Source organism: Phalacrocorax aristotelis, chromosome 2 (genome assembly GCF_949628215.1).
Source record: "Phalacrocorax aristotelis chromosome 2, bGulAri2.1, whole genome shotgun sequence".
Taxonomy (NCBI): domain Eukaryota; kingdom Metazoa; phylum Chordata; class Aves; order Suliformes; family Phalacrocoracidae; genus Phalacrocorax; species Phalacrocorax aristotelis.
In genome coordinates, this window is record NC_134277.1 from 147117445 (window position 1) to 147137902 (window position 20458).

General features: G+C 39.9%; 1 protein-coding gene across 3 annotated transcripts in view; it reads left to right on the forward strand.

Annotated features, from left to right (window-relative positions):
* Positions 1 to 16535, forward strand: part of ZFPM2 (zinc finger protein, FOG family member 2) — a 322041-nt gene extending 305506 nt beyond the window's left edge. For all 3 annotated transcript variants that reach the window (XM_075085595.1, XM_075085594.1, XM_075085593.1), the window contains 3 exons: positions 4211 to 4417; positions 8834 to 9058; positions 12190 to 16535. In XM_075085595.1, the coding sequence (XP_074941696.1) occupies positions 4211 to 4417; positions 8834 to 9058; positions 12190 to 14678 (2921 nt within the window). In that variant the 3' untranslated portion in view covers positions 14679 to 16535. The remainder of the gene's footprint in view (positions 1 to 4210; positions 4418 to 8833; positions 9059 to 12189) is intronic.
* The last annotated feature ends 3923 nt before the right edge of the window (positions 16536 to 20458 follow it).

Below are 20458 nucleotides of genomic sequence, written 5' to 3' on the forward strand. Positions count from 1 at the left end.
AGGAGAAGAAGATATTTAAGACCACTGATTCTTGTAAGAGCAGCATGAATTTCCAAAATGTAATCAAGTTTGAACTGTGACTCTATTCTTTATTATCGAAACTTGCAGTACACTCCACTGCAGTTTTGACAGCAATTATGAGTATGATTTATAAGCTTCCTGTTAGGAACCAGATCTGTTTGCACAAGAATCTTGATCATAAACATTACAAAGAACAGTAAGTCCACAGTTTTTCAGGGACATCAGGACCTTACTTTTTCCTTTGCATGGAAAGTTGGTTTGTGGTTTTATTTTATTTAAGGGTGTTGGGTTTTTTTCAAGCAGCAGAAGTGTTTGCAGCAAAAGATGCAGACAAAGAAGAGAATCCTGAAATAACCTTTCTGTTTAGTGGAAACTCTGAAGGTATCAGATAGCTGCTTCAGTGCCTGATGTCATTTGATAAAGAACTCATGCCAATGCAATTGGAATGTAATTTTTTGCTCTAGTTTGCACAACATGATATTCTTTAACTTTCCCAACTCGCTGATTAAATGAGCATTTCTAATTCCTTGCAATGTGAACTAGAAAAAGAGTTCAAATGAATGCATAGTGTTTAAGGACATTTTTATTCTCTTCTTCTGCTCTGAAAATCACATAATTTTCTTTGGTTTAACCATAGATTAAAAGCGATATGTTGCAGGCTCAAGAAGCTTATTTTCAGTTTCACAGAGTCAGAACTAGACCTGTAGAGAAAACAGCTTTCCAATGTCACAAAGGCTTCTGGTATTTTAAAAAACTTCCCCTCTGCACTGGAACAAGAGTAAGACTATTCTTACCCTGCTGTGTAAAACCAGTAAGACCCTTTACAGTATAACTGGATAACCAGTCCACTCATTACGAGTGAGAAGAGGGCCAAAATCATCAGTCTACCATTGTCTTGCCTTCTAACCAAATAGTATAGCCACGATTTCATTTCTGAGGCACTGTCACTCCTCCCTATTAGAGCTTATCTAGAGGGTCTTCCTTTCTCCTCTTCTTCTGACTGTGTCTCTCTGAGGACTGAGAAACTTAGCCTGGTAAAGCATTGTTAGAACCATTTCACCTCCATAAAATCTTTCTGACAAAAGGAACAGTCGGTTAAAAATTTCTAACCAGCTTAGTCAGAACTTCATCTCATACAAATAACAAGGCTTTACATTTCCTTATGATATCTTCATGTGTTTGCAAATACCTCAAGCAAATATCTTCCTATCTCCTCCATTGCCACTGGTACTTGGCAAAGACTATTTAGATACATCCGTATAATCCTTTTGAAAATCTGTCATTTACACTGCCTTTTGCTTTATGAAAAGGTGTGGTGCTCCTGAGAAATTACTGTGCATATGTCAGTTGTGTCTTAGCTTGCAGAAGTGTTTGTGGGAAGCAAGAACTTTTTTCCTGTTTTGTAATCACCACTTGTAAGGATGCCCTCATCCCTGGCAAGGGTGTCTAGGCGGCATAGTATTTCATATGATAGTCATGATTGGAACTTCCTATAAAATTTGGAAGCCTCTGCCAGGTTCTCTGCATGCCATTTCCCTGACTGTACAGCAGAAGGCTCAAGAAGACTTCACCTCCACTGTTTTCCCGCTGAGCATGAAGGCCAGCATATTTGTATTCACTGCATTAAGGGGAATAAAGTTGTTTGCATCTTTCAAAACAGCAGCTATTGCCTAACCCTATGCAGCCAAGCACAGAAGGGGATGAGAGGGACTGTATTGTACTGCGCCCTGTCCCTGTGGGTGCTGCGGAGGTGGTATACTGCACTTCTGGTAGCTGGAAGCACGCATCTTTTGGGGGTTCCTCAGGGGATTTAAGTTGACATGATATCATGTACTGGTGAAAACATGGACGTATATCTCATGACCACTTAAATGCCTCATTTTTGATAGAGTGGGATGAAAGAAAACAAAACAACGTCATTCTTGGATCTGAATCCTGCTGGGCTGAAGGTTTGTAACCAAATGCAGGAGTGGATTACACTTCTGTAGTTCTGGTTTCCTTTAATAAGCCAATCTAGAGATTATTGTGCTTCCAAAGCTGTCGCACATCCCACTCGCTGTGCCTGCCGTAGGTGTGACAGCCTCCAGGAGCTGGGCGGAGCAGGCAGCCCAGGTCACTGCCCGCTTCAGCTGTCCTAGTTTAATCTGCAGCTGGACATAAGTCAACACCCTAAGGAGCTCTAACACCAGGAGGCTGAGTCAGCCTTTTAGCTGATCCAGACTGATTGCAGCTGGAGACCCAGTAATCAACTACACTTTCTTTCCCCCCACCCCAAGAGGACGGCACGTCAAGATGTTTGCTGGGATAAAGTCTTGGTTCTTCTGCAGTGACTCGTTTTTATTTTATTAAGAAATCCAGTGAATAATACAGTTTAGGAAGAGCTCTTATTCTGTATTAAAATATACTAAAACATTTTGGTTAATTATTACACCCTCTGAATATAAATAAAACAGAAGTGCACATTAATAATGGAAACCCCTGTGTGATGTTTGCTGTGAGAGTACCCAGTTTCAGTGTGTGCATCACGTATTTTTATCTACAAGACTAATTAAGTACACTTAAGGCATTTAGCCTAGTTCTCTCTTGAACAGGTTTTGTACCAGTTTAACTCTAAAGGCTTCTGTATATTTACTCCTGACTTATATCAGGCAATAAGTCAGACTGTGCTCTTCAAATGTTTGAGTTCCTGCGTCATTAGGATTCTGCATTTGTAGACATTTATGGCACTATCTTCGCACTTCATCTTCTTATTCCTCAGAGGAAATTACTCAGATTTGCACCATTTAATGCCATAATTTTGAAGTGCAGTAAACCTTATTATGCTTTGGTCCCATCACAATAAATTGTTTGTAAACTTTGGAGCCACCTTGAGCTGCTGTATTACCGAAGAGTGAACACAAAGACACTTTTCTGCTTTGAAACTTTTACACCACTTTGAGGTCTGGAAGCTTAGCTTTATTTTACACTGAAACACGTTGTCAGTGATGCTGTTTTGTTTGCTCATCTTTGAAAGCTAATAGACTGGTTTAATTAATTGTCCAAGATTTCTCTAAAACAATGTCCTAATTCTTCCATTTAGCTGTGGCGTATCATACACTGTTGTTATCTCCTCTACCAGATTTTTGCAACAAGTTGTTTTAAAACTATAATCTCTTTGAGGGGAAAAAAATGAAGTGCAGTTGAAAAGGCAGTTATGCCGAAAGATAAACACAGCAATATTACTTATCAAAACGAGTACAGTTTTTGCCTGCCTAATGAATACAACATATAGCTTTTTCTATATATACAAAACCTGAGGAAAAAAAAAACAACCCACGCTTTATAACATATAAAGTATGCAACATTATTTCAGGCATAACTGTATTGGATATGTATCTCGGCCTGAGAGTGTAGATAACACAATATAAGTGCTTTGCCTGTCTAAACATGTTAAATAAATGAGCATTCACTATCGCATTCAAATACATTAGTAGATGTACTCGCATAGTTAATTTTCTTTTTAATGCACTACACGTGACATTTGCAGCACAGAGCTATAGTGTATCTTACTGTTTGATGAAAGTTCTTCCACCTCCCCCTCCTTTTAAACAAACCTTTATTTGAATAAGCCTTTATGAAACAGATCTTTGGCATATCTTCTTTTCAGGAAGTTCAGTCAGTGTAAGCAGAGATAAAGCAGTCATGTTACGAAGAATATTACATAAGGGAAGATTTTTTTAGAGAAAGAGGGTGGCAAACATAAGGGAGGGGAAGAACGCCCTTAAGAGGAAATCTGATTTCTTTCTTGCAGCTGTTTGCTTTTATTGTGCTGTGATTTAGTATTCAAAATAAAATAAACTTGGAGTTATGAAAAAATATATGGGAAGTTTGGTGAAAAGTAATTATTAGAAAAGTGCCGTATAAAATATTTTCACGTATATCTTAATTTTCATTAGGACAAAAATGAAAAACTAGAATTAATATTCATGCTGCAAATAATTAGGAAAAGTATTGCCAAACTGTTATTCTTGTACACTGAAAATTCCTTTGTTGATAGAAGGAAGACAGTAAAAGTGAAAATTCTTTGCCTCATTACCTTGAACAAGCCATCAAAATTTTAAAAAGGTTGTGAAGATATGGCACTGATGTTTTTTAAGTTCTGGAATCTGATATCATCAATTAAATCTTTCTGCTTTTATGTTTCCTGTAGGAGGGCAGCTTTGGTGTACCACGACCAAGGCCATCTCAGAGGGTGAAGAGCTGATTGCCTTTGTTGTAGATTTTGACTCAAGGCTGCAAGCTGCTAGTCAGATGACTCTCACAGAAGGGATGTATCCTGCACGCCTGCTGGACTCAATACAATTGCTCCCTCAACAAGCTGCAATGGCATCTATTTTGCCTACAGCTATTGTGAACAGTAAGTGATGAATGCTATTCTCTGGCGTTTTTTTAAAACAGCAGTACTTTAAGGCACATATGAAAGCTGATACAGCAATAGTGCATTCAAGATCACAGAAGCCACACAACTTAAAAACTCACAGCTCAAAGCCTGCTTTTATTCCCCCATCATCTCAGATGAACTCACAGACATAAAAGGAGGAAGAAGAGCTGTCTGGCATTTGGGCTCTGCAAGAGCCTCACCCAGAGTACCTGACCTGCCCTCCTCTGGAGGTTCTGTGATCTGCTCCCAGAGGCAACAGGATCAGAAACTGTCAAAAATGATAAGATAGTCCTGCTGGCTCACAAAGTCCAGCCTCTGCTGCTCAAGTAAGCTTGTTGCTTACAGCTACAGCTTCTGGTAATAATTCATGATACTCAATGGAAAGAAAGAACACGTCTCTTCAGTGGCTGCTTCGAAATGCAGTGGAGATCATGCTTTATAGTAGCCCTGATTTATTGTAGTATCTCCACTCAATGTGGCTACTCAAGAATGTTTTTATGTCCTCTGGACATCAGTAGACCCTATCATGGACAAAATACAGCATGTAATTAAGTGTCGTCTTAGGGAGGAGGGACGTGAATACGTAAGTCAGTTCCTGAACTGGGACAATTCAGCTTGACTATTCTGCTTATTAAATTTCATTTCTTTAACCTTTTCTTATTACTGTTTTTTACCTTTATACAGCCCTAATTCCTCACCCTCCTCTCTAAGTACTTTTCGTTAGCTGTTACCATGATCCTCACCAGTTATCACTTAAACCTGTTGCACACCCTTAGTTCTCAGTACTTTGGAGCCCATCCATTTAGACCCCATGTTGGAGTACTTCCCCGTGCTTCCCATGGTTTGTAAGCATTGTAATTAGATACGGTGTACTACTGAACACAGGTGTGAATGCACACACAGGCCCATGATCTGCCACTTGGGCTCACACTGAATAGCACAGTATCTTGAACAGTCTCACAGACAGGACCAGTTAAAATATCTGTGATAACACCTTTCATTCTGTCTTTTCCTTTTTTTTTTTTTTTTGGTAATTGCTTCTTTTCTGGGTAAACAGTCTTGATAGTTACACATTTATTACTAGTCTGTTTTAAAAGATAAAACTTAAAATGTCTTGAGTCATCCAAGGCCTCCCTTCTGGAGAGTGAGTTGGCAGCAGCCTCAAGCCCTTTAGCTAAGCACACTCACTTTTGCCCTAGCAGTGGAGCTGCCGAGAGCTGACATACCTGTTCACAGAACCAGCAGTTAGCGCTGTGCAGGACCTTTCCAGAAGAAGGTATCAGAAGCCCCTAAAAGGGACCACCAGATTACCACAGTTAGGGCAGACCAGTATTTATAGCCAACAACTGCAAGGGAGCCACCAGGGAGGCAGTTACTTAGCCTGAAGGACAACAACTCATTCACAGCTCATTTCAGCTGAGGGTGTATTTTTGCGCAAATCTGCACGAGGCCAACTCTGGGCTTTGGCAGAATAGTCAGGTATCTACAGCATCAGATTTCTGGCAACACCTTTGCTGCCAGCACTGCCTTTTGAACTGATCACTGCTACTTCTGCTGCTAAGAGGGCTCAAAGTTTACGGTTGATCAGCTCTTGCTACACAGGCTTAGCAGCAGCTTGGAGTAACCTGTGTACTCTCAACTCCAGGAGGCTGCTAAAGTAACAAGTCTCACTATCCAGAACTTTCCACCCTGGTTCTGACTCTGCCTCAGACCAAATGGAGCTGTTTCACATTTCATTGTTGAGCTGATGAAATTCAGTTTCTTCAGTATAGTCTGAGCCAGATGTGAGTCCAGTAATATTCTGAATGCACTCTAAATTTGTAGTGAGACATCTCTTAACCATTCTTTTGCTATATCACTGAAAAAAAAATTCATTTTCTAGAAAAATAAAGTGTTGTAAAGGGTTTTTTTAACATTTTCTAACATTTTCTATTTGAAAAAATGAAAATTAGAATATCACCTTGGGCTCATTCAGCTTGAACTTGAATGTTTCATTTCCTGAACTGATCCATTGAAATATTTGGAAACTATCCGTTGAAACAAATTTAAATATTTTGCTTTTAAAGAATTAAAACATTAACTTCAAGTGGCCTTTATCTACTTTGCATCCTTTAGGGGACTGATAGTTTCAGATCCCATCCCTATAGATTGTTCTCCCTGGAATTCCATCCTCTCACCATGCAGAACTCCTCAAATGCATCTCCTCTGCATGGCACGTAATGGGAGTCACATATTCACCGTGCATAACTGGAGCTACAGACTGTCCAGGCCATCTAGCCCTTAGGAAATAAAGATGGCTGGAAGTCAAATTCATTAAGATAATCTGAAAGTTCAATTCAGTGACGGAATGTAATCAAATGAATTCAAATAGGATGTTGCCCATATCAGAATTTCCTATTACTACTTTTGGACTTTCTCTTCTATGGAAGTCTCAACAGTTCAGCTCTTTTAAACCATTTTAAGCAAAAATCAGATGCCAAAATGTCAGCTTTCACATGAGATGGACATTTCAAATGATGCAAGCTGTATCAGTAACGATTTAATAGTGGTATATACTGGAATACTAACTGTTCCATTAAATGTTTGCATGTTAAATTCATGCACGATTATTCAGTGGCAAATGGAAAAACAGAAACTGGTAGTGATGAAAATATTTTATGCAAATTCATGAGCAGAAAAATAGACACGCATTAGCAATGCAGTCAGAGAAGCAAACTAAGCAATGTAAATTTTGGCTGCATTTGTAGATACTTAACAAACAAAAAACTTATCCGTTGCAATGGGTTGGAGTCTTTGACTTTGTTCACCCAAAGGAATTGGAACACAGCAGTTGTCCTGTACATATCAATATTTGAAAAGAAACATAAATTGTCATGGATGATAATGAATTACATCATCAGCTAGACATGCTATTATTTTCAGAGCAGCCAACCATTCTTCAAGACTAGGTTAATTACAATCATTAGTAGTTTTTTGCATTCTGAAGTCAGTGGGAGTTTTGATAGAGTTATAGAATCATAGAATGGTTTGGGCTGGAAGGGACCTTAAAGAACATCTAGTTCCAACCCCGCTGTTGACTGCAATTGCACAGTCTCTGATCCTGAGGTCAGCTGGAAGTCTGGCTGCACTCATAATTTTATTCTTTCAAAAACAGGCAAGAAATGTCCAAACCAGTTGCAGGGAATGATCCTAGGCCCATGGTAACTCCTGAACAGTATGTAGGAATGGGGAAGGTGTTCATTGACTTAATCCAAATGTGCGGAAGGGACCATTCTCATGATTTAATAATATAAACAAGAAGTTGCAGTGCTCTAGTCTGGACCTTGTCACTGTTTAATTTACTATTGTAGATGTGCCCTAAAGGGCTGGGATTTCTTCCTTGTTCTTACTCATAGGTTGACAAGTTCAGCTTTCAGAAAGATCAAACAGGTCTTTTGCCCTTCTGAGACAGACACACAACATGTACTGTGTAGATATCCTTCTGACAGGATATTAACAACCAAATACCTGCTTTGTGTAAATACATAGTATTCATTATTACTCTTCACATGAGTAAAGTATGTAGCCTCCAGTACATGACCAAAATACCTACTCCCTCTGCTGCTGGGAAGCACTCTGTGCAGCATCTGCATTGTCTTCCCCTCAGAGAGGATGCTGACGCTTTGGGATAGAAGACAATGAAAACTTAAATTATTCTTAGCAAATATCCCTTTTGCATAGTGAAAAGTGGAACAGTAACAATTTACCAAAAACACACAAAAGAACACTAGAAATTGTAACTTCTAATACTAATAACAATAGGAACCCAGGAAATAAACATGCTGCTTAGTATAATATTACATTCAACACTGCAGGATCTTAAGGAAACACAATCTAGTCTGGCCTTCTGGATATTACAGCAACAGGATTTTACAGTAATAACTGCATAAGCATTCTGAAAATATACCTTCTTCAGAATCATCTGCAGTTAGCACTCAAAAATTCTAAGGCCCAATGATGGAAGGATTTGTGCGCACAGAAGAAAAAGCACAATTGAAAGATGTCACCTATTGAGTAGTGATGTATTGGAAATACAGCTTGCTTCTTCAATTAGTACTGCATATTCACAACAAACAATTTAATTTCTTTTTTAAAATAATTACATGCCAAAAACTTCTGGCTAGTTTTATATATTAACTATTTTTAAAATCTCCTTTTGAAAAAAACAACTGTCTCCCATGTCCAGGCTCTCACCTGGAAGTGACATTTTAATAAAACCGTGGCTCTGTTTTCAACATTTTATTAAATAAACATGCGTTTAATGGGGATGTGAGGGGAATTAATCCAGCTGTGTTAGTTGGTTGGCACTGAGTGCACTGCGGCTAACCTGCACCTGGTTATGTTTGCTCGTAGAGGACATATTCCCTTGCAAATCCTGTGGCATTTGGTATCGAAGCGAGCGGAACCTGCAGGCCCATCTCATGTACTACTGCAGTGGGAGACAAAGAGAGGGGCCTCAGATGTCAGAGGAGAATGAAGATAGTGCTCAGCAGATATCCAGTGTCTGTCCCTTTCCACAGTGCACCAAAAGCTTTTCTAATGCAAGAGCTCTGGAAATGCACCTAAATTCTCACAGTGGTAAGTACCATCTATTCTGCTATATCATCTTCTATATTTAGCTGTTTGAAGAATTATTGGCTACAGACGTTCATTGGATCAATGTCTCTCCAAATATATGCGAGCTTTGGGTATAGATACTACTAAAATGTCAACAGTTTCTGACCTGTGTTCTACACCAAGCACCTCTCCCAGGTAACCAGTGTCATTTATCTACTAATCCTTATTTGAATGCTGTCTTTCTCTCAATGTGTATAAACACGCACACAGGCAGCATTTCTTTACTGTTGAAGGTATGCACATGAGAGGTTCAGTCAATTACTTCAGGATTCCATCCAGCAAACATGAGTCTGCTAGACTACAATCTCTACCTGTTGTGATGCTTAGTGGAGAAATCCACACCACCAGAGAGCAACTCTTTCTGAAAGATGATCTTGGGGTCCTACAGTAGGCTTTGTAGATGGGAGGCTTTAAGGACCAGGGTCTGGAACTCTGGCCTTTTCCCAGGACACTCGTTTCATAAAAACTTCCCATTTCATACCAATATTCTTTTCCCTCCTTATAAATATAAATTGGGGATAGTACTTTCTTGTCCATGTTGTTAAAATTTTCATACTAGATATAGGGAAAGTGGGATTACAAAATTCCTGAGATTAAAAATATGGAACTCAGCTGGAATCTTATCTCCCTCCCTGAAGGTCATTTGAGTGTGCTGTTTGAATTTGTTTTGAATTAGGTATGGAAACACAAGTTATGAGTTTGCAGAACATTCTGCATTGGAGTTTTCAGTAGCAGAGAAAATGCACAAATAAGAATGAGTACAGTGTCAGGTATGGGTGTGTTGGCTGTCTAGCATACAGAGCTGTGTCTGGAAAGAGGCAAGGAGTTCCTGATCCTCCTGTTGAATGGATGGAGTCTAAAGGACACTAACATGTGCTTTATTCACAGAAGAAAGCCTTATTCAGCTGCAGTGTAAAAACTCTTGGGGGAGTGGGAGTCTACTCTGTGGACTTGGTGATGTGAAGAGTGTTCCTCTGACACTTGGGAATCAATTACAAATCTAGAAGGCATCATGTTGCCTTGGAGGAGTTTCATATCCCCAGAACAGGACTCGAAGATTGCTGAGTGAGAAACTTCCTTATGTAGACAACATAGACAACACTTAGCCATTCATTTCGAGGTCAGATCTTCTTGTGCTTCCAGACCTTAACTTTGAATATGAGGTTATTGCCATTTTCTGTCTCTGGCCTAGCAAATATTTCACTGTTCAACCAGTGGAACAGTAGGAACAGCTTCAACAAGAGCAGTGAATGCAGCCCAGCATGTCTTACAGCCTAGTGATTAAAACCAGGTACTTTTGGAAGATAACAAATTCACTTCTCCCCAAGCAGAGGAAAATTCTGAAATCTTAGCTGTTGTGTTCAATGCTTCAGCTCTTTGCAATTCATGACATACCATTGGCTTAGGTGTCTAGATGGTTTTCAGCCATGAGCTGTGAGTGGCCATGTCTTCTTGCAATCTAGGGATAAGCATCTGTGTTCCTTGAAACACATAAGTGTGAGATCCTGCTGAATTTCCAGTAAGAATCTTTAGGTGTTTCTTAGGTCAGAGGTTAAAAGTCAGGCCTTCCCTTTCTTTTTTAGTTATAAACCACTCAGTTCAATCATACTTGGTCTCTTTCAGATCCTGTCAATCTTTTATTTTTCTATACAGATTATCACGTTAAAACAGCTTCTGCAGTAGGAATGAACATTCCTCTTCCAAATGCCCTGTAAGCTCATGCTGTGTTTTCTTCAGCTTATGTTACAGTTCCCACTAGGGGCTGTAGCAGACCCACACCACTGGAGCACAGAGCCCCAACTGAAATGCAAAGTCTGTAGAAACACTGCACCATGACTGTATCACATGATGTGGAAGCACATGAAACACCATCTCATGGCAGTAGAGGAGCTAAAGCTTGGTGTGCCCTCCTGGTGAAAAAGTGCTTGACAGGGAACAAGTGCTGATTAACGTGCTGTGTATCTCCTCGTTTCCCTTATGGCCTCTGAGGCCCACCGTTGTTCACATTCTAAGCGTCACTTACAACTATGGGAGTCACTGATGCTAGGGGAGAAGTGAGGACCTTCAGGTCCAACAGAATGACTTCCCACATATTGAGCCACAAAATTCTTGCAGTTTTGTATTGTCCAACTACCACAAACCTAGTTTACCTGATCGAGGCATGGTATGTGTGTGTGTAGGTAGAACAAATTACCATTTACATTCCATATACCATCCCTACCAATTTCAGTTTTTACTGTCTAACAAATAATCAGAATCTGTGTTGTTGCAGGAGAGAACTTTTGGTCTTGTCTCTTTTTAAGTATTTCCAGTTTCTGAATACCATGAAACAATTTGTTTGTTTCAGCAGTGCATGATTGTAAGATAGCTTTGAATGTACTCTTCTTGACAGGCAAAGCTGTAATGATTTCTTGAGGAAAAGATGTTTTACAGCAGTAGCTGCCTATGGCCATTATATGTGGAAGGTAAAACATTGGTGAAGCCATGTCTTACTCCTCCCCACTCCATTCACAACGAACACAACTCATCAGTCCTTCCTGACGAGGATAGTTCTGTATCCTGTTCCCACACTACAGACAAGTCATGCAAGCAAGGAGCTAAGCATCAATAATACTCGCGTTCTGTCTGTGGCTTTCAGACACTCTGAGTTTGAGGGCTGTACCTCAAGCCACATCATAACCTTGAGCCTCTTGACCTTGATGTGCTTTCCGTGCGTTCAAAATATCCAGTGATTGTGTATGGAGAACATTATGTCTCCCATAGTTAAAACTGTCATTTCTAAGAACTTTTCATTTAGTCCAGTCTATTTTTATCTTTTCCCTTGTTCTTTCTTTCCCTTCTTCTTTGCTGAGTGCATGCAGATACTAAGACTCTCCAAAGCCGAGCAGAAGACTGGGAATATCCTCTAGCAGTTCACAGAAAGACATTCAGGGTGACTATATTCAGGAGATATTCAGGGTGACTTATACCATCCCATCAGAAGAAAATTAGTTGTTCTGACTGTGTTGGTACCTTCTGTGCAACTGATTTTCCAGTATATGCAAAGGGCAAAATGTTCACTTTATTTTGTATTTTACTTGTCTTTTCTACAGGAGTGAAAATGGAAGAATTTCTCCCGCCTGGTGCTAGTCTGAAATGCACAGTTTGTACTTACACTGCAGACTCAGTGATTAACTTTCATCAGCACCTGTTCTCGCATCTTACTCAAGCTGCCTTTAGATGCAATCATTGCCATTTTGGCTTCCAAACTCAGAGGGAGCTACTGCAGCACCAAGAGTTACATGTCTCTGGCAACAAGATTCAGAGAGAAAGTGACATTGAACACTCTCCAAGTAGAAACGAAGAAGGTTTACAGCCAGCAACAGACCTGTTGAGCAGAAATGATGTTCCCCAGAGCCAAAAGACCATGCAGACTAAAGATGCAAGTTCTGATACAGAGCTTGATAAATGTGAAAAAAAGGCTCCACTTTTCCTTCCAAACCAGAGGCCTGAAACACAGCCTGCAACAAATAAGCAGAGTTTTTCATACACTAAAATAAAATCTGAACCATCCAGTCCAAGACTTGCTTCATCACCAGTTCAGCCTAATATTGGTCCTTCCTTCCCAATGGGACCTTTTCTTTCCCAGTTTGCTTTTCCCCAGGACATCACTGTGGTTCCTCAGGCTTCAGAGATACTAGCCAAAATGTCTGAACTGGTCCATCGAAGACTGAGGCATGGAAGTAGCAATTATCCTCCTGTAATTTATAGTCCTTTGATGCCCAAAGGGGCTACATGTTTTGAGTGCAACATAACATTCAATAATTTGGACAACTACTTGGTACACAAAAAGCATTACTGCAGCAGCCGATGGCAGCAGATGGCAAAGTCACCAGATTTTTCCAGTGTTCCAGAAAAAATGCCAGAAGCTGTAAGTCCCAGTAACGGTCAAAGCTCTATAAACATCCTGAATGCAGCTCCTCACACATCAGATCCAGAGAATCAGCTTCTGCAGACATCTTGCATAAACTCTTCCAATGTTTTAGATTTGATTGGGCCAAACAATAAAAGTCATGAGAAAGACTTTACAGTACAATCTAAGAAGTTGTCAACTGCAAGCAACGGCGATGAGAAGATAAATGGAAAACCTGATGTGAAGAATCCCAGTGCTCCTTTAGTAGAAGGAGAGAGTGATCCTAACAAGACCACGTGTGAAGCTTGTAATATTACTTTCAGCAGACATGAAACGTACATGGTCCACAAGCAGTATTACTGTGCCACTCGCCACGATCCCCCACTGAAGAGGTCCGCTTCCAACAAAGTGCCTGCCATGCAGAGAACAATGCGTACCCGGAAGCGAAGGAAGATGTATGAGATGTGTCTCCCAGAGCAAGAGCAAAGGCCACCACTAGTTCAACAGCGATTTCTAGAAGTGGCTAATCTTGGCAATCCTTGTACATCTACTCAAGAGTCAACAGAAGGGCTTGGAGAATGTTACCATCCACGATGTGATATCTTTCCAGGAATAGTCTCGAAGCATCTGGAAACATCACTGTCTATTAACAAGTGCGTTCCAGTTTCAAAGTGTGATACTCCCCACTCCACTGTGTCTTGCTTGGAGATGGATGTGCCAATAGATCTCAGTAAAAAATGCTTACCCCCATCAGAGCGGACGTCCACTTCTCCCAAAAGGCTGCTGGACTACCATGAGTGCACAGTATGCAAGATCAGTTTTAACAAGGTAGAGAACTACCTGGCTCACAAGCAGAATTTTTGCCCTGTCACTGCCCATCAGCGTAACGACCTGGGACAGCTCGACAGTAAGGTGTTTCAAAACCCAGAAAGTGAAAGAAACAGCCCAGATGTCAGTTACGAAAGAAGCATAATCAAATGTGAGAAAAATGGCAACTCGAAACAATCCTCTCCTAATGGAAACTTATTTTCCACACACTTAGCAACACTTCAAGGACTAAAAGTCTTTAGTGAAGCGGCCCAGCTTATTGCTACAAAAGAAGAAAACAAACATTTGTTTCTTCCACAATGCCTTTACCCTGGAGCAATAAAGAAAGCTAAAGGAGCAGATCAGCTTTCTCCATATTATGGAATAAAGCCAAGTGATTACATTTCTGGTTCTCTCGTCATTCATAATACTGATTTAGATCAAAGCACAAATACGGAAAGTGAATCTCCGAAAGGCCAGGCGCCTTCGAATGGATGTGCTGTGCAGAAGAAAGAGTCTCTTCCGCTACTGCCGAAAAACCGAGGCATGGTAATAGTTAATGGGGGACTAAAACAGGAGGAAAGACCTGCCGCAAACTCACAGCAAGAGAACATTTCCCAGAATCCTCCGCATGAAGATGGGCACAAGTCTCCTTCTTGGATCTCTGAGAATCCCTTAACTGCAAATGAAAACGTCTCTCCAGCAATCCCTACAGCAGAGGAACAGTTGTCTAGTATAGCTAAAGGTGTGAATGGTTCTACCCAGGCCCCAACCAGTGGAAAGTATTGCCGACTGTGTGACATCCAGTTCAACAATCTTTCAAACTTTATAACTCATAAGAAGTTTTATTGCTCGTCACATGCAGCAGAACATGTCAAATGAAACAACTGGGCGGTCACCTTTGGTACCTGTGTTTAGCATATTGTTCCATACAGTCTAAAGAAAGCTGTTTGAATTACATCTGGACAATCAGGAGAATTCACTATTGCTAAGCTGAAGACTTAAAGGTGTAATTTCATTACAGTCCATTAGTAAAGTGTATTATTGGTGCCATTTTCAAAAATATTAATTTATTTTACCAGCAGTATTCATAGCTGTAGTTATGTTATTTTTTATTTAAAAACTTTATATTAAAGTCATTTGTAATGTTATTGTATAGTTATTGTGTAGCACATATGGTTTGCACTGTATAGTAGATTTTAAAGAAAATAGTCACAAACAATACAGAAAAGCATTTTAGAAATAGCTTCAAAAGCACTTGTGTATCCTGATTTTTTTTCTTATATGCTATTGCAGATATATGTATATGCTAAAATATAACTTGCAAAGAAGTTTCAACTATGCTGTAAAGTTCGCCTTAAATTTTCAATTTTTTGAACAATTGGGCTCAGTTTGCACTTTATATTTTAGCAGATACAGTACCTTAGTCATTAGGCTTTGCATTTGTATGTAGCAGTATGTTTCTGTCCACTTTCTTAATCTGAAACGTACGTTAAATGAAGATGGCAATTTTTTTCTTGTATAGTACTTGTATTTTCTTTCGCTGATGCATCTCTGTCTCAATTTTTAAACCTTTGCTGTTAAATGCAATACTTTATAAAGAATGAACAAAATTACTGGAAGCAGTATTGTAAGTAATGAGGTCATATCAATCAGTTTTATCTTTTGAAAGGCACAGTCTAAAACAAAACCCTAAACTCAATGCTGCAATTATGAATCTAATTCATATATAAGATATATTTAAATATAAAAGTAGCAATACTGCAACTGGTGATCACAAAGATAATGTTCTACTTCTGATAGAAATAATTTCTCAACAAATGTTGTTACTATGCATGTATATGGATGGAATAAAATTCCAGATCATTGGAGATGTTTGGCAGTAATTTCTTTAAATTTGTTTTATTTTGTTTTTCAAGAAGTATTTAGAGCTCACAAACCATAAAGAAGGTCTTAGGAACAGGTTAACATTGCCTCCACTTCAAGGGAAGCAAAGTGTTCAAAAAGAAAATGAGTACAAAGGATGCCTCCTCTTCGAGGGAGTCCTTGCTGACAGGTCACTAATACAACTAAGGCTAAGACAACCTAGTGAACTGAAACGTAAGATGTGAAGGTCAGAAACCAGGAAGGCTCTTCCCTTTGTGGGAGCTAAGGAAGACATCCTTCCCTGACAGTAACTCCATATGTCAAAATCAGTGGAACAATCTGCTTCATAATACTTCTGGTATGTTTCTTTATGTGTTCAGTGGTCTTACATGAAAAACAATAACATTCGTTTAACTAGAACAGCAGTTTGTTTCACTAATTCCATATAGAAATACTATTCAATGATTTGTTATATTAAAGTCTGAACTAATGCACAATTAATATCCTTCACTTGGAACCATTCAGTCTCCTGTACACTGTTTTCATAAAACAGATTGATATTATAAAAGTGACCCACTGATGCATTTTTCGTCCTACAGATTTGAAAGCAAAACCATGACCTGAATAGTCACGTAACAGTTGTATTTAGTTTCTGTATCAGCCAGAGAAACAATGCAGAATCAAATACATAAGAGGATGATATTTCAGCTAAGCAGACAGTTGGAGTCCAGTGTAAGAGTATGCAATACCGTGGACTTTCAGCAAGCCCATCCCTGTGTACTTTGAAACTGAATTCATCCTTTTTTATTTGCATATGTATGTGAACAGTTACCTGTGATCCAGTACCAAAAATAATAAACACTTCTAAAACTATTATTAACCACTCTGCTGGTTAGCTGGGTTTTAAATACAAAACAAGAGTGCTTAAAATTACGGTAGTGTTTACTGTCAACAGAGATAACAGGCGTATACATTAATTTCAGTAGGGCAAAATTGGTCCTGTAGTAAATACTTTGGGTAGTAAGTCTTGTGAAGGAGAAAAAGTATTACAAACACAGGGTGAATAAAACAGACAAATCATACATGATTATCAATTAAACATTTGTTAGAAAACACCACACTAATGTATCTAAGACTCCACAATATTTAAGATAGACGGTACATTCTTGGTGGCAAACATTATTTTGAAGAATACCCATCACACAAAATTGGTTTTAAGAACGAAGTGATTACATCTGGATTGAAACATGCTAATTCTGAAAGATCTAAATGCATAGATAAAAGCTTTTAGGTGAAGTTGGTCAGAAAGCCACAGGTAGTGTAATTTACAGTTGCTGAGCTCCCGGGGTGTGTTTAGACTGTGAGAACATAAAGGAGAGTATCAGGGTTAAAGGGAGTACCTAGCTGAAAAGTGGTGCCGAAAGGGAAAAGCCTTATCACAAAACATTTCTGATTTGGAAATGCTGAGGGTACCTGATACGTTGCAGAGGTAAATTAAAGCCAGCTGTGCTGAATTATGTTACTCCCACTGGCTAGTCCAATTGCCTTCACACAACAGACTATACCTGCTAGCGTTTTCTCTTTATAAATCACCTATTTTCTTGACCGGTCCCATTTTTATAAGTTCAAAACAAGCACGACCTGTTCATCTGTGGGTGCAGAGTTACTCAATTTTATACACATTTCACACATTTTCCTCACTTCACTGGAGAACCTCGCAACTCTGACAGGTGCTAAACCCCAAAGTTAGACCATCACACTCTCTGAAAGTAAAACTTTACACTAGCTACGTGGGTAGCAAATACAGATTACTGACATTTCATTTCTTACACATTTGTTAAAAATAGAGAATATTTAATAAAGATAGCCGATCAAACAGCTGGGCTCAGGAACCATGTTTTCCTATAACTTTACATACTATTTTCCATTTTTTCACTTTATTGCACTCATTTTTTAATTTGCTCATTTGAGATAAGAATAGAAACACTTTGGCCAGCCAGAAATCTCTCTCCTGCCTCTTAATTTGCACAATATTGGCCTAATCCCAGCTGGGAGCTTTAAGCATATCTATGTTTAAGTCATAAGTATTGTTTACAGGAATAAACTGCTTAAACCTGTTTTCTGACCAAGTGATAATTTGTATTCTCTTCAGATTATATCTATGCATTTGTTTGAGATGATAATAGAACAGGTAAAGTGCTTGGTGCTAAAAGCTTCTCTTGAATATAGACTCTTCCCGAGTTCTGCTTTTGCGGTTTTACAGGTTTATTAATTATTTATCAAATCACCTATGCAAAACAGAGTCCATCCTTAGTAAATCTTTGGCACCTGGAACTCGGCAGGAAGCAGAGCACCTCGGTTAAATGCTTTGGATCCGCCAATCCCTGTCGGCTGGAGTCAGTGAATAAATCTTTGAGGATATCGAGTGGAGATGAGTAGCTCAACAAAAGGCATTAAAATATTTCCTGGTTTTATGATACAAAAAATAAAATTGCTCCACATGAAGGCCTAATATTTAGAAGAGCCGATTCCTGCCTGACTCCTCCTGTACTGATTGCCTGGCGGGAGTTGCGTTCAACCTTTTGGCTTTTTAAGAAAGATTTCCTTATTCACAAAACATCCCATCCACATGCCGTGCTCAGATCTAATGTTGTGGCTGCGCCCATGTCTGCTTCGTTTATTTGTCTGTATCCTAAAATTCAGACTTTGAAAGGCTGTTGTGAGTCCCCGGTCATATCACGATTTTCACACATTTGGCACGCGCTCTCCCATGTCGCCATCTGGATGTTTTACACGATGGTGATTTTTTTCATTTTAACCATAAATCAGGGGGACATGCCTAATGCAAGCTGTATTGCTACAAGGTGATGTCTGTTTGTCTTGAATTAATTGTAAGAACGTTAGGGTTTCGGTGACATTTTCTCTTTGCTACAAATAATCATAAAACTACATCACTGATATTTGCTGTGGATCCACACTGCTAACTTTCCCCGCCTCTCATTTCTATCAAATAACTGTTGACTACATTTGTTGTCCAACACTGTCCACTGAAGTGTAGTAGTTGCATCCCAAACACGACCTGAGTGGATGTATAAGGTGATTGCTTCCTATACAATAAATGCTGCACCACTGAAAAATGCAGAAGGAAAAAAAATAAGAACAACTAAAAATAACTGATGTAGAAATGAAAAGATGAAACGAAAGCCAGAACCATCATCAAGGTGAGGTGGAGGTGGGCTAATCAATTTTTCTGAATGTGCAAAAGCTACGAACCCGCATCCACTCCAAAAAGGTGGAGCTGAGGTGGAGCTCTGAACAGCCAGGAAGACCTGGCTTAAAGAAAATTCCATGGTGAGTACAGTGGAAGAAGGGTGGTGGGGGAATAATCTCACTGAGGGGCAAAGAAGATAAGGAAAAAGGGAATCAGCACTTTGCTAATCTGGAGCGTGCAGCGTGGGTAGGCTGATGACTGCAGAAGGCAGCAGTTACAAGGTGTCAGCACTACAAAAACACTGCACATCCCCGGAGGCCTGCTGAGAAAGGCTAAAATACTGATGAGACAAAATCCTTGGAAGATCACTCCCAAACGCTGAATATTGCCGGTGCAAAGATTCAGGCTCTTGGCAGTCTCCTTTTCCCCAAGGGTGACAATGAGGAACCCTCTTCCACCCTCCAGGTCACCTTCACAGCCGGGGCGCTGCACTGCCAGGAGCTGTCGGGTCAGACACCGCACAGAACGGATGTGTGTGACCCTACTGTAAATCAGAGATAAGTCAGATACCCAAGCTTCAGCTGTGCTAGCCTGCAAGCATGCCTGGTCCTCTCGTCTGAAGTCTTCCACGCAGGTCACCGACAGTGCTTTGAATCCCGGCAGCTCTGAGACCCCTTAGAGCACAGCAAAATGAACTAAAATAATACTGGTGCCATCTGTGTACGGAGTGAAACAGAGCGCGGGGCAGGGAGGTGGGCAGGAAATCTGCACTCACATAATTAAAGCTTCTTCATAATATGGAGGTACAAGATGAATGAATTGTGACTGGAAGTGTAAGACAAGAGCTTTTGTGCGGGGGTGAACAGGAGACTCTAATTCAGGCAGTTTCAACTTCTAAATACGTATTTTTCTTGCTATATACACAGACACACACATGTTATGTATAAAACATCCAGAGAGATGAGCATGTCCAAAAGAGGGAAAGAGCCTAAACTAGATAAGAAGTCACATCAAGCAGCTGAAAGAGGTGATGAGACAAATTCTTTGTTGCAAAAGTAATAACTGGACCCTTTAATCCTCCTTGCATAGGTATCATGGAGGGTGATGGTACATTCATTCACTTCCAACCTTAAATATGCTCCTGACAAAACTGCTCTTTCCCCTTTCTGCTCTCAGCTGCTTTGCATAGGTCCCAGGCCAAGGTCTTTGTTCCTACCTACTGACTCAATTGCCCATGCACTCATTGTTTTTTCACCTGCCACCTTAGTGGGTTTTGTAATTGTCTTGTTTTGGTTTCTGATTGTTTTGCTTTGTTTTGTTTTTTTAAATTGTTTAATCCGTCGTGAATCAAGGTGCCTGATTCAGGGTGGAGGCAGGTGAAAGGAGCCACCCAAGCTGGTGGGTTGCAGAGGGTGGTAATCTCCACCAGCAAGGTGGTGAGAGGCAGCTGCTGCCAACTCAGCTTGTGGGGCAGTACATGAGCGAGCCCATGGAGATCACCAGTCCTGCAGCATTCACACAACTCCCTTAAACACCTCAGCCTGGCAGGAACCTTTCACAGCACAATTAATAATTAAAACAATAG